Source organism: Pygocentrus nattereri, chromosome 1, assembly GCF_015220715.1.
Source record: "Pygocentrus nattereri isolate fPygNat1 chromosome 1, fPygNat1.pri, whole genome shotgun sequence".
In the NCBI taxonomy this organism is placed as follows: domain Eukaryota; kingdom Metazoa; phylum Chordata; class Actinopteri; order Characiformes; family Serrasalmidae; genus Pygocentrus; species Pygocentrus nattereri.
Window position 1 is genome coordinate 14,938,134 of NC_051211.1, and position 19,274 is coordinate 14,957,407.

Here is a 19,274-nt window from a genome sequence, read left to right on the forward strand (position 1 = left end):
GATTTGAACCATGTTTTATCATTCTTCACCAAGGTGGTTGCTGAATGAAATACTGTTTTATAAAAAGAAAGCTGATGAAAATGTATGTAAATTGAACGTGAGTGTGTTTGGGTCGGGTTCAGATTTCAAACACAGCAGTGTCACACGAACCTGGTCGGTCGGGTCTTAAATTGTCGGTACAAGATGGGTCTGGGCTTTAATTTCATACCTGTGTGGCCCAGTAAGCAAAGGACTGTGGAGAGCGGTGAGAACGAACTAACACCAGAGCCAGACACTGATCTCATCCTCATTCCTATGTGTGTGTGTGTAACTGGGTAAGCTGAGGGAGGTTAGAGTTTGGCTGTGGTGTATCTTAGTGGTGAGGGTGGGGGGTGGGGGCAGATTGACTGGGCTTTGGGTTTTTGGAGAATGGAGTCGGGGCAATCCTGGAGTTATATTACACTCACAGAGACACAGACATCCGGACAGAAACTCTCTCTCTAGCTCTCTCTCTCTCTCCGTTACCATTTCTGTCAGGGAAACACAACACTACTCACGTAGATCTCAGCGCCGTAGAAACCATCCTGATACACCACTCTGTGAGGAGGGAGAAAGAACAAGAGAGATTATTGTATTACTGTGACTAAGTATGCTCAATGACAAACTTCAGTGCTTTAACAACACTGTACTTGGCATTTAAGCTACACTGAAGTAAATGGAACTGAACTAAACTGAACTGAATCAAGACGGAGAAGTGAGTAAGAAACATGAGAGGGAGGAAAAAAAATGTATATACACACACACACAGATATGTAAAAGGGAGGGAGAAGAGAGAAAGGGAGAATAATGTTATTCGTAAACTGTTTTCAATTGTTGTATATCTAAATTCCCTATTTAAGTTTACTGCTAATTGTTTCAGCATTAATATAAGATATGAGCACTGCTGAACTCAACTGACAGGGAGAGAGAGAGAGAGAGAGAGAGAGAGAGAGAGAGATTCTGATTCTATTTGATCCAAAACACATTAAAAACCTCTTCCTTTTCTTCCTGCTAGACATTTTTGGGAGAACACATTTACATTTAGTTAAAAAAGGAGAAAAGAAGTGTACTGACTGTTGTAAAATGAGAGGAGGGATGGAAAAAGAAAGGAACAGAGGATGGACGGATGAGAAAGTAGAGGAGTTTTGGTTGCAGTCATGCTCTCATGTGACGTGAAGACAAATCACTTTGGTGCAGAGGAGGAGCACTGAGATTTAGAGATGTATGGTGTGCGCACCTGTGTGTGTGTGTGTAAGAGACAGTATAGCTCCTATATTATGCAAGTTGGCTCTAATGTGTCAACTAGGGCTAGTTTATTTATCTGTGCCATGATTACAACACAGAATATAGAGCACAATGCACACTTGAGTCTCTCACTCACATGTACAACTCTCTCTTTTTTACTCTCCTATGTGCTCTCTGCTCCAACTCCTCCAACTCTCATCCTTATCACTCTCTCTCTCTCTCTTGCTTTCCTCTATCTTTCTTTTTTTCCTTTCTGTCCCTAATATTCTTTCCCATTCCTATTTATGAAACACTCACGCTCCGTAGGCTGGTATGGGTGGTGGTGGTGCTGCTGTGCGGAAGGTGTTGTAAACAGCTCGTCCTCTCCCTCTGAGCTGAGCGCCTCTGTACGCTACTGCAGCTCCAGCTGGGGGATAGGGAAAACCTGTTACTGCAGAAACAGAGAGGGAGGGAGAGAGAAGAAATTAATATTAGAAAAAGTCAGGAAAGTCATTCATTTTTCAGCCAAACCACACTTAAGCTCCTTTTTCAGGAGATACTTCTGAGAGCATTCAATACAATATAATTCACTTGCATAAGGAAGAGGTAAATCAAAGCAAAATAAGTGAAAAAGCTGGAGTTTCTAAAACAGGTATTTAGAAATTATTTAAAAGCTACAGAGAAAATGGGACTCCTAACAACCATGCAAAGACCTGGTAGACCACGTCAGATAAACAGCACTTTAAGCTTTCAACCTTGAAAGAGTGGAGAAAATCAAGCTCCACTCTTACTCCAGCTCTGAAACACAGACATACACAGACACACTGTCCTTCCACTGGGAAAAAACAGTGCTATGAGTCTGTAAGGATGTGCAACTGTCAAGAAGCCATTACGTAAAAAGGGAAATAGACAAAAAAAAAGAAAAGTTGCACATCGAACAAAGAAGCTGCAGGACAATGGACTGACCACCCCAGACTCAAGATCTCAACATCATTCAATGTGTCTGATTACTTGGACTATGAAAAGGAAAAATGCCAGCAATTTCTGAGTTACAGTTACTGTTTACAGTGTTCTACAGTGACTCAGATCAAATGTAGACCATTTGCGTTGATAGTGTAAAACTGTCAAAACATACTGACAGTAACATAACATTCCTATATTTTGTTAGACAAATATCTGAACAAAATGGATGAAGCAGAAGGGATGGAATGAGGTCACAGGTCACTAGAGACTAGGTGTAGGCTTGTAAGAGTTAAAGAAGATGCTCTTGTGCTCCCTTTATGACAGAATACATTAGCTATGAGAGGGACGAGGGGGAAGGGAACACATTTTTTATGGAACAGCCTTATGCACACCTCCCCTCATGAGTCTCTGTGCCAGATAAATCTGCAAGTATAACTGATCTTATGTTCAATTGTCGAATTTGTTTCATTTAGAACAGAAACCTGATATTCAACAAGCCCTAAATTGTAATCAGAAATAGCATATGTTATACAAGAACACATTACACAGACTTTTATAAACTATACTCCAACCAGCCATTTCATTAATTTACCCAGACTTGTACCTACACTCTTTGTCCATTTTATCAGCTGCATTTACCACACAAGAACAAGTAGCTCCATGGTTGCACATTGTAGTCCACCTGTTTCTTTGCATATATATTTATTGCCTTACCCTGCTGTTCAGTGGTCAGGACATCCCATATGACCACCACAGAGCAGGTATTATTTAGGTGGTGGATCATTCTCAGCACTGCAGTGACACTGTGGTGGTAGTGTGTTAGTGTATGTTATGTTGGTATGAGTTGATCAGACACAGCAGCATGTGAACGTGGCTTTACACTTTCATTTATACCCACATTTCTATTGTGTGGGGAGGTTAATAGCATTTAATGCATCGTTTATTTGCACTTCGTAGGAAGTTCTGTCCATAAGTTACCAAGAAGCATCACAGTATGCAGCATAGAGCATGCCCTATTTACTGCATCCAACACTCCCATAGTAGGGCACTATGAGGATAAATGGGGACACAGCCCCACTCTCTGAGCATCTTCCTCTGTATGAGTTTCTTGTTGTTAGCTCCATTGAGAAGTGAAGTGCTTCTCTGAAGTGTGTGAGACAGCAGCGCCCTGAGGTTCAGCTGAACATGAGGGAGAGATGATGAGATGCACTGAAACCTCCGCACAGGGGCGGGAGGACAAAGGCCTCTGAGGCTCAGGAGGAGGCTCCCTTTTTGTGTATGTGAGAGTGTATGATGTTTTCCTGTCTTTGTGGGGACTGAATGATGATAAAAAATGTAATGTTGTGATGTAAGACAAGCGTGAGACCTAAAAAATAATTATAAGAAAGCAATGTACAGTTGTATGGAAAAGTTTGAACACCCCTGGTCAAATTCCATGTGAAAATTCTAGGTGAAAATAAGTTAACATCCTCTACAAAGAACACACTTAAATATGCCATTTTTCTGCAAATTTCAGTACACAGTTTCTATTATTTGCCCAGTTTAACATAATGGAATAATGTAATATGGCTGCAATTTGAGATTTTTTTTCAATGATAAAATAATTTCAATTTCAAAAATAAACAGTAGTTGCAAAACTGTGTTCTCCTATAGAGATTTTCACATACATGTGACTTGACCAGGAACATCATGCTATTACATACAACTGTATGTTAATATAACCACAACAAAACTTATATGGTTAGACAGTTATTGATGCTGCCACATTTGAATTCCATAAAATAATCAAAGAACATCATCAGAGCTCCAGAACTGCACTGAACCTCCAGAACAGGACTCCATAACATGATTCCCCAGATGACATCAGAGCTTCAAAACTGCATCAGAACTCTAAAACCACTTCAAAAGTCCAGAATTTAGTTCCGGAATGGTATCCAGATTTCAGAAAATCATCAGAACTCCTCCAGAACTGCAACAGACCTCCTGAACATAACTCCAAACCTGCTTTAAAACTCCCTAACAGGATGCTGAAATGGCACCAGAACTACATTACATTTTACATTTATGGCATTGGGCTGACGCTCTTATCCAGAGCGACTTACAATTTGGTCACATTGGCCAAGGTAGTGTTAGGAGTCTTGCCCAAGGACTCTTACTGTAGGGTGCTTGCCCTGGTGGGGGAACCCCAGTCTGCAGCATAGAAGGCAGAGGTGTTAACCACTACACTACACCAACTACATCAGAACTCGCAATGCTTTGTCCAGGCATCTTATCTCAAATGTATCCTAATGTAACCTTTAACATTGAAACTAAAGCTAATGGTATATTTCAAATAAAATAAACAATTCAAAGCAAAACACCTAAATGGTTTCAGGTATGGTGTGGTGTGCACTGACTGCTTAACAGAACTCCTAATCCTGTCATCTGTTCTGAGACCTCCTCCTGACTATGATTGGTCCACATGGTCAGAGGACGTGTACTGAGGAGAACTGCCACTCAATAACATCTTCTGTGTTCCTCAAGCACCAGAGGACGCTCCCGAGTGAGTCCAAAACAAATGGGGTGCTACAGAGCTGGTTTGGAAATCATGGTTTGGAAATGCTTAATCATTTTCTATAAAGAAACAGTATTTAAACACTGTTTTCGTAGTGTGTTTGAACTCCAGTTATAGGAATTACTAGCAGTGTCCAACGTTTATGACGTCAGTGAGAGTGAACTACTTCACTCAGCCAGTGAGTTGATCAGCTCGCCAACCAATCAACACTCATTAGCAGTAATGCTCGCGTCCTACTACCCAATACATGCTTGCTGTAGAAAAACAGAAAGACACTATTAAGTTTTCTTAGATTTGTTAAAGGAATGCATTCCTCTACTCTCCAAAATGAAAGGAAAGCCCAACACAAATGGTTGAAAACAAGTTTAATTTTTGTTTTTTAGCCATTTAACTCCATTTACCCCTATTTATTGAAGACCCTCTGGTGTTTTCAAGTCATGTTTTTGATAGAATGGGAGAAATAGAACATGGCATTACATGGCATACAACTGTGAGCACTACTGAGCTTAAGAAATATGTACACCAAGTTCTTTTAAGTGGATTTTTGACAGCATGTTTGGTGTTAGTTATTATTTGAAATATACCTCTGACTTAATGTTCAGTCTATCCGTAACCTTCATCTTGACTAAAAACCTAATCCTAATGCTAACTCTGGTCGTAAACCTAATGCTGTTGAGAATCACCAGGAAGAGTCACTATTGATCTGACCATCTGTAGAGGGCTATCCAAAGAAAATGGGACCCCAGATTTTATTCCAGTTAATACAGAGCTATTTCTATTGGTCCATCTCTCGTGCAATGTTGGCACAATGTAAAAAGAAAGGTTACAAGATTTTAATATGACAGCAACATTCTGTACAACATCCAAACCATTTCAATTTGGCTACTGAATTTATTTTGGTTACTCAAGTTGGATTTCAAATGAAACCTTTGAAATAACTGATGAAGTGTTGGCAGCTGAATTTGGTGAACCATGTAGGAATCACAGCTGTTTTACAAACACTTAACAGTGTTTTATCCCACCAGTTCCAGGGTATCCTAAGTAGCTGGACAAATAAACACAGCATAAAATATAAAATACATACATTTTTCAAGTGGACAGTTTAACAGTATTAACACAGCCATCCTGTGAAATGTTTGATAATCACAAGTCTTGAGCTTGACAAACTGGTGTTTGGTTCTGAGATCTAAGATCTAAACTAGTTTAGGTTGAGCAGGTGTAAGTGAAGTATGTGTTAGCCACCTGAACCCATAAAGCTGCCAACAGAGATGAATGATCAGGTCTGTAGTGAGAGAGAGTTTAATGCCTTCTGCCTTCAGCACTGGGCTCTATTAGAGACACTGTAATACATGCTACATACTGCAGCTTATCATGGGGAAAACACCCACCTCTCTCTCTCTCTCTCTCTCTCTCTCTCTCTCTACCCTTGCCTAACTTCTCTCTTTCATCTTTCTTTCTGAACTACTCTCTCTCCATCTCTGTCTCTTTCTTTTTTCAACTTGGTCTTTCTTCCTTTTATCTGTCTCATTCTTTCTCATGTTTTTTTTTAGTCTTTTCATCTTTCTCAGTCCCTCTCTCTCTCTGCTCTGCCTCCTTCAGACTTTAGGGCTGATCCAGAAATGACAATTCCTGATTTAGCTGCACCCCACCACATCTTACCCCACTGACCTTCAGCTTCACCTCTGCCCTGTTACTGATAGACAATACAGTCAAGAATGGTGCAGCATCACTACTGTCCAATCATAACACAAAAGCACAGTTCTAGCTCTACCGCATCAGAATTCCAGAAATGCCTCAGAACCTTTTAACTGCATTAGAACTACACAGACCATCAGTGCATAAAACTCCAAAACTGCAGGATATAATTCCAGAACTATGGTATAAGCCAAAACCACTGCAGAAGAACCCAAGAACTGAAACAGAGACGTAGCAGAAACATCACCTGCATCAGAATTCCAGAACTTCAAAAAGAAAATTCCAGAACTGCATCTGAACTCCAGAAATCCAGAACTGCTTCGGAACTTCAGAACAAAATACATATGAATTCAAATTTAATCACAGGATTATGGAATTGAGTCAGAACTCCAGAACTACATCAGGACTCTAGAACTACATCCCGAGTGCATACAATTCCAAATCTGCAGAACATAACTCCAGAACTACAGCAGAACCCAAGAACAGAATTACAGAATTACTCAAGAATTTAAATCTAGAAATGCAGCTAAATCAGCTAATTGCATCAGAATTCAAGAACAGAAACCCAGACCTGCATCAGATCCCCAGAACTTCTTCAGAACTTAGGAGCTGCATCAAAAGTTCAGAACAGAATTCCAGAATGCCATCAGAATTGCATTAAAGAAATACAGAATTACAGTAGAATGGTAGAACAGACCTCTAGAACAGCAGTGAAACTATGGCAGCATCAATGATAGATTCCTCCTCCCAGCAGTTTCCTGAACTCAGCCCTCTGCTGCTTGCATGTCTGTCTGCTACGCACCGTAAGGTGTGTGATGTATGTGACTGCGTATTGGTACTGATTTGGTGATAGGGTGCGCTGCCTCAATAATAACCCATAAATCAAAACTCTACTGACACACTGAGCCAAGGAAACATGTGAAAGGCAGCAAAAGCCACCAAAGCAGGAAAATAAATAAATAAATAAATGAAACAGTCTTTGAGCACAGATATGACACCCTGAAGCCTCCACAGTCCGGAAGCTTCCGTGGAAACAGATAGAAAAATCCGGGAGGTGTGTTGGAGGGCAAAGAGCAGGGCCGTACTACATTGCTACCTCATCCATCACATGTGTCAGAGCCAGAGCATGTGTTTTCCCTCTCGCTGGAACACAACACTCCACTGCTCTCTGGTTTTCCCTGCCCGGAAAAGCTTGGAGCCTCTGAAGCAGCCAGTGGGGATCCTACCCCATCTCTTTGATGCTTGCTCTTTGAATCACGATGTACTGCGCATCTAATCCGAGGATAAGAACAACCTCATCTAATCAACAGCTAGTGCTTAATTATCTACTTCAAGCAGACACATATACACATAGCGACAACACAAGGGCTTGTTTAAGTGTTAAGGGTGCTCAGACAGGATCTGGGTGCAATTAACGCAGCTAGATGAGCTAGAAGTCTCTCTCATTGCTTTCATTTTCTCTGCTCTCGTCTGGGTGAGGACCAGAGAGGATCATCAATGATTATTATTTATTTTAAACATGGAGAGGGAGAGCATGCAACTGTGTCTTAACTGTACACCATGTCGAAATGCTTCACATCATTCTGACAATTGACACTTTTTGAACTGAAGCGCTTCCTTTCAGAATTATGTGAATAAGACATTTCATTAGCTAACCCAATTGCTGTCCGTGGTGCTGAATCACAGATAGCTGCTCATGATTCTAAATCACACAGTGCTGTCCATGGTCCTGAACCGCAGACAGCTGTCTAGGGTCGGGTAGTATAATGGTTATAAGGTTTACTTCAGTATTTAAAAAGATTGATAGTATTCCAAAATTATGACATGCCAAACTTCTATTCAACCACTCAACAGCTAAATAACCACATTCTACTTTATTACAAGTTAGAGGGGCTCACTGATTGGTGGCATGGCATCTCACTGATAGGTGGCACTGATACTGTAGAAAAAAGAAACAATCAGAACCAAGAAAAACTAAATATGAAAGTCAGTAACGGCTACACTACACACAGTATGTAACATGTTCAGTTTCATTTTAGCATCAACAAGCTGGAACCAAACTTGTGCTGCGATGTGTGGCACATTTGGTCAGTTAATAAAGCTACTGTAAACTTAGCGAAAATGCCACTTGTTTCAGAACAACACCAGTTAGCCAGAACCAAGCCTGTACTGTAATATGTGGTACTGTGTGGGTCTGCTTGCTAAGCTAACCATAATTTAATCATATAGGTTTAATTTCACCTTTCTGCCCATTCAACACCCGTTGTTTGATGTCACTTCCTCCAATTTGAATGATTATCATCTAACTTTGTTAACATCAAACGCGTTCTGTGGTGAGGGGAGCTGTTACAATGCTAGCTAATGCTAAGCAGGTCCTCTCTGTTAGCAGCACTGTTTCACATTTAGCAATTGTTAGATAGATGACTTAAAACTCATTGAATGATGGCTTGAAAATGATGCGTTGTGTTATTCTGTTACCGTGTCAGTGAAATAAATTTTGGTTTTTCGATTTCAAAATAACGTGGGAAGAGACTGCAAAAAAGCAAAGCGAGTTCTCTTGCGTCACTTACACCCCCCATACCCCCTCCCCCCAAAGCAATGACACTGATTATGTGAAAAGTAAGATGTCATTAGCTCATGCAAGTAAGCAAACCCACGAAAAATGTATGCGATTTTAATGAGCATATGTTGCCTAATTTTCATTAGACCATTGAAATGTTCACCACAAATCAAGAAACCATTTCACATTTGTCTTTTTTGCCGAAGCCTTGTGAATCTAAAGCATTTTACAACATCTTTCTATGACAAACGATCAGCTTCTGGCCATCATTTTAATAAAACATGTGCAGTGGGGTTGGTGTTGTCCCTGCAGGATTCCAAAAGATAATGCAAGGAGATATTATTAGCTACTTATGTTAGGCTGGTCATTATGAAGCTTCATACCATGTAAAGAGCAGCTGGCATTTTCAAATTGTATAAAACAACCCAAAAATACAGTTACTCTGCCTTATATGCGCGTGCACACGTGCATACACACACACACACACACACACACACACAAACACTTCCTGAGACAGCCTTAGTGGATGACTTGCAATCTGATAAAGAAGCCACACACAGTACTGAAGAGAAAACTGGAGATGCCCCACTCTCAGGGAGCTCATTTTGGAGCATTACTTCATTTCCCTCCACAGACAGGGAACCCAATCACAGCGAGCGTGCCCAGCTCCCTCTCTGTTCCTGTATCTGCTCCCCTTTCTACTCACAGAGCTCCTGGGGAGGGTTATGTTGCAGACAGCAGCAGAAGAAGAAGGCTGTTGTGGCGCCGTGAAAACCCCCGCTGGTGCAGCCAAGAGACTTTCACACCCCCTCCTTAATGTCACAGTCAGGCAGTTCAGAACAAAGACACATGCAGTGCTGTAAAATATATTGCTTGTTAATGAGTATCATAATTTTAGCCTTTGCAATGTTTGTCACAAAATTGTGATATGCAAATGAGCCCTCAAACCAATGTGTTTATACTATGTTTTTACTGTGTGCTGTGAGCAACCACTCCTCCAGATAAGCATTTCTGGTGGTATTTTGATTAATCAAGGTGTTACATTATGTCACATTAATGATCCAGGAATACAGTATATCGACAGGCCAATCCAATTACAAGAAAGAAGAAGAGAACAGAAGAAGAAGACAAGAGTAGAGAAGAAACAGAAGTGGATAAGAGAAGAGAAAAGAAGTGGAGAAGAAAAGAAACAAGAAGAGAAAAGAAGAAAAGAGGAGAAGAGAAGGAACAAGAAAAGTAGAGAGAAAAGAAAAGAAAAGAGAAGAAAAAAGAAGAAACAAGAGAGAAAAAAACAAGAAGATAAGAAAAAGGCAGAGTGAAGAAGAAAAATGAGAGGATGAAAAAAATAGAAAAGAAGAGTGAAGAAGAAGAAAAGAGAGGAGAAAAAGGAGAACAGAGAAGATGATACGAATGAGAAGACAAAAAAGAGAGGAAAAGAAAGTAAACACAAAGAGACCACAGAAAAGTCATTGGTCATCTTATGAAAACAGAACAATCTGGAAGAAGTGAGAAGAAATGTAAATAAATAAATATAATAAAATTATGTAGCCAAGTCATTAACTATATAACAATGTAATCAGTTATGAATAATAAATAACTACGTAATTTAAATGAAATGGATAGAAAAATGACTTTAATAATTTGACCCTTCTAAGGGTTAAGTCACACATTGTCTGAAAGTGTATCTGTTTCTTTCCTTGCTCTCCTTTAAGCCTCAGTAATTTCTGTAGTCTGGTGGTTGTTGTTTGGTGGTTTGGATTAAAGAACGTGTCTCCCTGGGCCCAGCTGGCTAGCATATGCTGCCGTTTAGGCTTGGCAAAACTGTGCCTCCGTGTCAAGAGGGGCTGAAAAATTAGCAGCCAATGAATCATAGCAGCAGAGAGCCCCCCGCCTGCACCGCGGGAAAATGCTTTCTGTGATTTATGAGATGCTGTGAAAGAGATGGTGTGTATGTGTGTGTGTGTGTGTGTGTGTGTGTAATTATGCATGCGTTAGTGTACGCGCATCATTCTGACATGGTGTGGGTTTCTGAATAAGTGTGTAATGATCTGTGGATTTGAGGCACTATGTGACAATACTACAACATGAATGTAAAAACAAAGATACGCATGTATCTGAATACTGAAAATATCTACACAATTTTGCACAAAATATAGTTGATCAGAAAAGATATGTTTGGTGTCTAAACTTTGCTTCTTTAGTTTTGTACTGAAGGCTAATGTAGCTAACAAATAATGGAAGCTTATAGGCACCACTTAGCATGAGCCAGGTATTCGGTGCCTTTGTAAGCATGTGGTGCACCACGTTTTTGCTTAAAAAGAAGCAGGATGCACTTGTTAGGGGGTGGATTAAGTCATTAAGACAGACTCAAACGTGGCCATTTGACGTGACCATTTACTCTTCTTTATTAATAAAGCTGTTTGTTGCATTTCATTGAACTAACAAAGCCAAAACATTTTTGAACAAGAAAAGACATGAGAAAACACATTCTGCAGACCAAAATATTTCAATGTATGGAGCACATGCACACCCACAGATTGTAACTTCTCTGGTGATATAAACAGGTTTAACCCCTTAAATGGCCAGGGTCCACTGGCAAAACCAAAGATTTATTACATACTTCTATAACCTAAGAAGAGCTCTACCACTTTGCACTGAAGTCACTGGAGTTACTGAATAATAAGCCTTAATATATAATATATGTTATCTTACAGCAACATAAACAATTATAATAAAAAACAAACACTTTTTACAGATGTGTATCTGCACACATGGAAGAATAGAAGTGAGAGTATCAGTGAATATGACTGTGTGTGTGTGTGCAGTTGTGTGTGTTTGTATATGAGTGTGGCGGGGAGTGCAGAAGGAAAGAAATGTGATGATGATGTGTATATAGTGTGTGGTGTGTATGTACCTAGTGTGTGTGTGTGTAGTGTGTATGTTTGTAGGTGTCTGGTGTAGGTAATGTGTGTATGCGTGTGTATGTAGTATTTGTAAGTAGTGTGGGTGTGTATAGAGTGTGGTGTTTGTGTCTGCTGTGTGTAGTGTGTGTATAGTGTTTGTGTGTGTATGTAGGATATATGTGTGTGTATAAAGTGTATTTGTGTGTGTTTTTAGTGTGTAGTGTGTGTGGGGGGTTCTTGTATAGTGTGTTTTGTGTGTATGTGTGTGTGCAGGATATGTGTGTCTGTAGTTTGTATGTGTTGTAGGTGTGTATTGTGTGTGTAGTGTGTGTATCTAGCGTGTGTGTATGTATAGAGCGTCTGTGTGTAGTGTGTGTAGCAGTTCTAGTGTGTGTGTGTGGTGCTGGTATTAAAGTGATGGATGGTGGGTTTGAGTCAGGTTGTTATTTAGAGTTGGGCTGTAAAACTGTCCGTGGAATGAACAGATTTTAGCCTAATGAGCAGAAAGGGAAGCAGTTAAAGCTTCAATGTGCTCAGCACTTCTTCCAAATGAAATACCGCACCCTCACACTCCTCATCTAAACACGTACAACACACACACACACGAACATATATATATATATATATATATATATATATATATATATATATATATGAATCTGAGGCAGTAAGACAGAGAGAAACACAGTGAGAGAGTAGACATAGTGAAAAAGAAAAAAAGGAGAGAGAGAGAGAGAGAGAGAGAAAATGGGCAGAGAGGAAGAATACAGAGAGACAGCAAGAAAGAGGAATGAGAGAAAGAAAGAGGAGAGAGAGTATAAAGAAGGATGGGAGAGAGACAGTGAAAGAGTAGAGAGAGATAGACTGCAGTTCCTCCTGTAAAAGTCAATCTGCTGCACTCTGCAAATCCCGCCACGCTATAGCGCACTCCACCCGCTGATAACAGAGCTGCTCCACACATACATCTCTGCTGTATTCTGCGGTTGTGATTTTTTCCAGCTTAGCTGGAGGGGAAGGGTGAAGCCCGAGTGAACCACGAGTGTCCAGCATGTGAGTTAGATCAAATCACACCAACACAGACCAGCCTACAACCTGCAACCATAGGCCCTTATCACACACACTACATCCAGTCCCAGTCTATCACTCTATTCATGTGTAAGTGCCTGCATCCTGTACTACTGTGCTTTTGGATATTATACGCACGGCATATAAACACTTGTATATATGTACATTTGTGAGCACAGGACAATGTGAGCTGCATTGTGCTCATGTACTGTATCTCATTGTCCATTTTATCACCTCATTTTACCATATAGATGCAGTATGTGGCATCAATGATCAGGACACAAGACCACCACAGAGCAGGTACTATTTGGGTGATGGATCATTCTCAGCACTGCAGAGAGATTGACGTTATGTGGTGTGTTAGTGTGTGTTGCGATGGAACGAGTGGCTCAGACACAGCAGTGTTACTGGAGTTTTTAAGCACTCACTGTCCACTCTATTAGATCTTGTTGATCCACCTTATAAATGTAAAGTTAGTCAGTTTTTTCTGCAGGGATATTCTTTTTACACGCCTCCAAAGTTCAGTTCTAGACAATGGTTGCATTTTCTGCCTCACCATTCAAGTAATTCCAAACAAATTCAATAATGTTGGGGTCTGGTCTGGTCTGGCAGTCAGTCCATTGTTCTGACAATGTCAGCAGCTTCATTGGTTGATTTGACAATGTTCTCCTATTTTGTCTCTGTGGAGCTAGATCTTCTTCTCTCGCTCAAAGATGACAGCCTTAAGTGCTGTTTATCTGACAGTGACGGTTCTGGTGGTCTTCCAGGGTTGCATGATTGTTATTAGCCCCATTTTGTCTGTATCATTTGATCACTTTTTGACCTCAAGTTTTGAAAATTCCTGTTTTTTTTCTCTTATTTTCCATTGATCTTTTTCTTTCCTTATGCAAGTGGATCATTTCATATCTAATATTTTCTAATGTGGCTTGTAATAAACCCTCTGGGTCTGATGGCATTTTCTAGATTTTTCATTTCTTCTTAAACTCACCCTTAAAGACTACTGCAGCAACTTCAGCGGCTGTAAACACACCATTTCATATGTGTCTCCATTGTGGGCTGAATAAAGAATGAAGGGTTTCGGATGTGCTTAGTGATTTTCTGAGTGTCCATTGGTCGGTTTCACACAAATGTAGATGGACACACAAATCCACCAATTACACAGTGAAAAGCAGATGACCTGTATCTCAGCTCCTATTCATAGCCTCATAACTCCAGACATGAGGCATGTACGATCTTGTTTTAAGGTTGAATCGAAAGGGTGGACACTACAGATTCAGAAAATGCTTGAACCATATTTCTGTGATGTATTATTATAAAGGTAGAGGAACCTATACAGAAACACCAATTTTGATGCATGAGTGCATTCGTGGAGGGTTAACTTCCTGACCACAGAAACACCATTGCCTGAATATTTCTGGGTGAAAGATCACTCTAAATCTTGCAATGACCCCCAGCAAGACCACAGTACCTGAGACATTTGCATCAAATGTGCTAACGTTACATAGTAGTACACCTGTATTGTGGACCTGTAAGGTAGTTGGAGCTTATAAAATTGACACTGAGGGGAAGTTCAAGGTAGGAGTGCATACTACAGAGAGACATTCCTCACCTGCGTAGAGTTCAGGGGCATAAACAGCTCCCACCACGGGATTCAGCTTCCAGCCTGCAAGCCACAAAAACAGATAAGAAATTAAACACAAGAGCACACTGGGAAATCAACGGAATATCTCAAAAATTAATGGAAGCCAGATTCTACCAATTAGCATGATGCAATTTATTATAATAAAATTGGCATTTTCATTTTAGAATGAATTACTCCTGAAACTGTAGTAATCAGAATAGAATCTATTGTGATTTAATGCTATGCATTAAAATGTTTCATGTTTGTTGCCCTTGATGAACACGGCCATGGATAAGTTTCACAGTAATACTGAGATAACGGTTATACTGGGTTAGACAGAGTGCAATCAGCCCTAAAAGTACAATCTTACTTTCAATAACTTTAACTGATAAAGAATGATTTCTGCTCTTTAACTGGCATGAATGAAGAAGCCCATACCGTTTGTGTATGGGTTAGCTGTCTTTTTGTTTGTCATCACTCTTGCTGTGGCGTTATTCACCTGTTTCACAGAAAAACACAGAAAAGACAGAGAGAGAAGGAGAAAGAGAAAGCAAAAGGGAAGAAAGAATGAGAAAGAGATACTACTGAATCACCACTCTGTGATTACCAAGATAACAGCACAAGCACATACTGTATTAAATGGTGTATAATCTCTGTGCAAGCACAACATGCGTGTTCGTCGGCACTGAAATGAAGAACACTCTGCTTCCCCTCCTGGTTTTATTGAGCTTCATTTGACCCACTCTGGGCCTAATGACACACACTGAGCAACTGCAATTATAGAGGAGAGGCAGTATGTGTATAGCACCATACAATATAAAATAAATAAAATGATAAATCCATTCAAACTGAAAATAGCAGCGCTGGTACTGATTTCTGGCATAAAATAAGAGAGCAAAGTATTTTAATAACTCTCTAGCTGTCTAATGGTTGTGTTGCATGCCAAGTCATAACTAAAAAAAATGACACTGATGACAAAAATGATAATAAAATGATGTAAACTGAGATCAGTCATACTCAGGGTTTCTGGCTGAATCCATGCAAGCATTCTCCAATGAGCGACAAGGATACATCCCAAACTTCTTGTCTTTCTTTTGGGGATATGAAGTAACAAACCACTCCGATCAATGGCATTCAGGATGCCTTTGTCATACAAATGTATGTGCGCACCCACATACACACTTAAGAGCGTGCAGGAAACAACAGCAGCAAGCAATGGAGAGCGGAAAAGAGAGAGAAGGAGAAGAGTAAAGAAAAATTGAAAAGCACCTCAATCTTGCGTCCCTCTACGATAGTACCATTTAGTTTCTCCCGCGCTCGATCTGCATCTGTGCTTGTTTCAAAAGTTACAAACCCAAAGCCCTGAAGGTGAATGCAGTTAAGGAAAGAGAGAAATACAAAAGAAATGAAGGGAATGGTTATTTACATAGAGGGAAAAGATAAGAGAAGAGGGAGCACAGCATGGTGAACAGCAAGTAGAAAGCAGCAGGAAGGAACTGGCGTTATTAAAGGCAGTTAAGCGAGGAGAGCCTTTACCGAAACATGGTGAGATCACCACTGAAATATGGTGAGGTTGTTACCAAAATATGGTGGGACCATTACCCATCAGATCATTACTGAAACATGGTAAGGTCATAACTGAAACATAGTAAAGTCATTATTGAAATGCTGAGGTCAATATGGAAACATGGCAAAGTCATAACTGAAACACAGTGAGGCCATTGCCGAAACATGGTGAGGTCCTTACTGAGATATAGTGTGGTTACTACATTACTAAAACATGATGATGCCATTACCAAAATATGGCAAATTCATCACTACCGAACCACAGTGAAGTCATTATCAAAACAAAATACAACGGAACAATGAAACATGGTGATGTAGTTAATAAAACATCAAACTATCAAACCATGATGAGATCATAACAAAAACACTTTTGAGATCATTGCCAAAACATGGAGAGATCAATCCCGAAACACTATGAGATCTTTAACATTATACAGTGAGATCATTCTCAAAACATGGCGACGGTCAACAATGATTGTCTACAATGGCGCTCTATATAATGCTCCTGATTTAGGGAATAGTGATTCTATGTAGTGCTCCTGATTTAGGGAATAGTGATTCTATGTAGTGCTCCTGATTTAGGGAATAGTGATTCTATGTAATGCCCCTGATTTAAGGAACAGTGAAAAGGGGAACATTTATGTTCCTTGTAATAGAGCTCTGTATAGCGCTCCAGTGTAAAGGATAGCGATAAAGTGGTACTGATTTTCTAAAGTCGGGAAAAGAGATTAGAGGACCATCTCTGTTCCCTATAATAGTGCGCCAAATAGTGCTCCTGGTTTAGGATAAATTGATTAGTGACTCATTCCTGTTCCTTGTAAAAGAGTTTTGTACAGTGCTCCAATGTACAGAATAACAATTTCTGTTCTCCAATAGTGCACTATATAGTGCTCATGATTTAGGAAATAGTGATCATGGGTCTATTTCTGTTGTTTTTATATATGTTATATAAAGCTTTTCATTTTTCAATGCAGTGAACACTTAGGCCATCATTCTATTCCTGGTAAAAGTGCTCTATACAGTGTTCCAATGTAGTCAATAGGGTTTTATATATGTCTCTTTACTTCCCAAATGCAAGGAAAAGTGATTAAGGGGCACTTTCTGTTCCTTATAATTGTGTTCTATAAAATATTTGTGATTTCCCAGGGTAGGGAACAGTAATTAAGGGACAACTGTTGCCTACAATGGTGGTCTATATAGTGTTCCTGATTTAGGGAACAGTGATTTTATATAGCGTTCCTGATTTAAGGGACAGTGAATAGGCGACCATTTATGTTCCCTGTAGTAGAGCTCTGTATAGTGCTTCAGTGTAGAGGATAGTGATAGTGATAATAGTGTTGTACACATTTAAGCAATAGTGAAAAAGGGACAACATTTTTGACATAGCAAGCCAGAAAAAATGAGAATGAGAGATTCAAACTTTTCATCATATAAGAAAATCTAAGGCTTCTTTGACTTCGTAGGCAGAAAGTATGGCAATAGAAGATTGATAATGCAGCTATACATCATAACACATAAGGAATAAACAACTCGACCAGAGTCTCAGGGCCTTGTGTTTTGACATAAATAAGGGCTTAACTTTCCTGAGGGGGAGAGAGAGAGAGAGAGAGAGAGAGAGTGAGAGGGGGGGGGGGGTTGGCAGGCAGAGCAAGAGAGCGAAAGAAAAGATAAAGAAATAAATTCAGAAAAGGCATTGAGGGCAAAATTAATCCTTTGGACATTTCTCACTGCTATGCCTGGCCTCCCTATCTTTTTTTTCCCTGCTCCTTTCTCACTTTTTTTCTTATCATGCACAAATAATTAGCTTACACGGAGGGGGAAAGGAGTCGCTATTTTTCAAAGGAGACAAACATATTGAATGCAAATTGCCGAAGCGTCATAGGAAATAGATTGTTTATTAATGGCCCGCTAGGTTCATTATACCGCCACGCTGGTGGCGAGGGGAGCAAGGCATCATGGGTAATGGGCTTTGTAGGGCACAAACAATAAATGCTTGTTGCAGAGGAGGAGGCAGATTTATCCAGTGCTTAATCTTGTCTAGCTGTGGGGGGACTGATAGAATGACTGGAGAATCCTACACACACAGAGAGAGAGAGAGAGAGAGAGAGAGAGAGAGAGAGAGAGAGAGAGAGAGAGAGAGAGAGAGAGAGAGAGAGAGAGAGAGAGAGAGAGACTGGACTCCCCAAATCAATGCCCTCAAAAATAGATAAACATTCAGTTGTATTTACAGTGATGAACCAAGATAAAACTGCTGTCTATATGTTTTACAGTATTTTCCAGTCTTCATTTACATTGTGTGAACACTTCAGGATGAATGGATCAACAGAAATGGCTCAATATCTACATTCACACACATTAATATCAAGAACACTTCATCTGGTAATGCTTTATTTTACAGTTCATGTTATTAATCAGGTAAATATGTAGTACAAACTCTAAAGTACTAGGTCAGGAGTTCTTAAACATTTTGAACCAAGGCCCAACATAAGCATTTTGACACCATCCTGACACCCAATCAGAAAATTATTACTACACTTTCACATTAACAGTGTGGACAGGAGGGACAGGGACTCTTGCTTATGTGCTGTGTGAATGTTTCGTTATACAAATAACAAAACATGCTAACAGTAACGTTGCATTAAAGTTGCTAGTAGGACATTATGCTTGATTAAAAAAAATCTTCCTCTCTCCCCTTCCTAATTCACACACATCCTGTCCATCATGCCAGCTTTAGCATATTTAATGTATTTAGCATATTCAGAATTACAGAGTCTCAAAGGGCATATTATTTTTAACACACTGAACTTTCCTGTCAATTCTGATGTGCTATTTTGTTTTGTCACTCTGTAAATGCAGGAAGGAGAGAGAGACTAGCAAGAAAGAGTAGTAACAGCGACAAATTTATCAAAGTAAATGGAGATGAGGCTTCAGCTCAGAGCTCTGAGCTTTAAAAATGAGCAAATACATCAAATGAGAATGTTTGTAAACATAAAGGCTGGCTATATGTCCGGGAGGATAACTTGCGGTCAGTGAGTGTGAAATTTATGGTAAATGCAAACAGAACAGCAAAATGATAAAAACTTGCTTTGTCAAATTTACTCAAGT

General features: G+C 39.8%; 1 protein-coding gene across 7 annotated transcripts in view; it reads right to left on the bottom strand.

Moving 5' to 3' along the window:
* LOC108433502 (RNA binding protein fox-1 homolog 3-like) overlaps positions 1–19,274 on the bottom strand; it is a 387,157-nt gene that overhangs the window by 35,890 nt on the left and 331,993 nt on the right. For all 7 annotated transcript variants that reach the window (XM_037539782.1, XM_037539797.1, XM_017708120.2 and 4 more), the window contains 5 exons: positions 15,873–15,965; positions 15,042–15,102; positions 14,592–14,645; positions 1,561–1,693; positions 537–576 (listed from right to left, as the gene is read on the bottom strand). In XM_037539782.1, the coding sequence (XP_037395679.1) occupies positions 537–576; positions 1,561–1,693; positions 14,592–14,645; positions 15,042–15,102; positions 15,873–15,965 (381 nt within the window). The remainder of the gene's footprint in view (positions 1–536; positions 577–1,560; positions 1,694–14,591; positions 14,646–15,041; positions 15,103–15,872; positions 15,966–19,274) is intronic.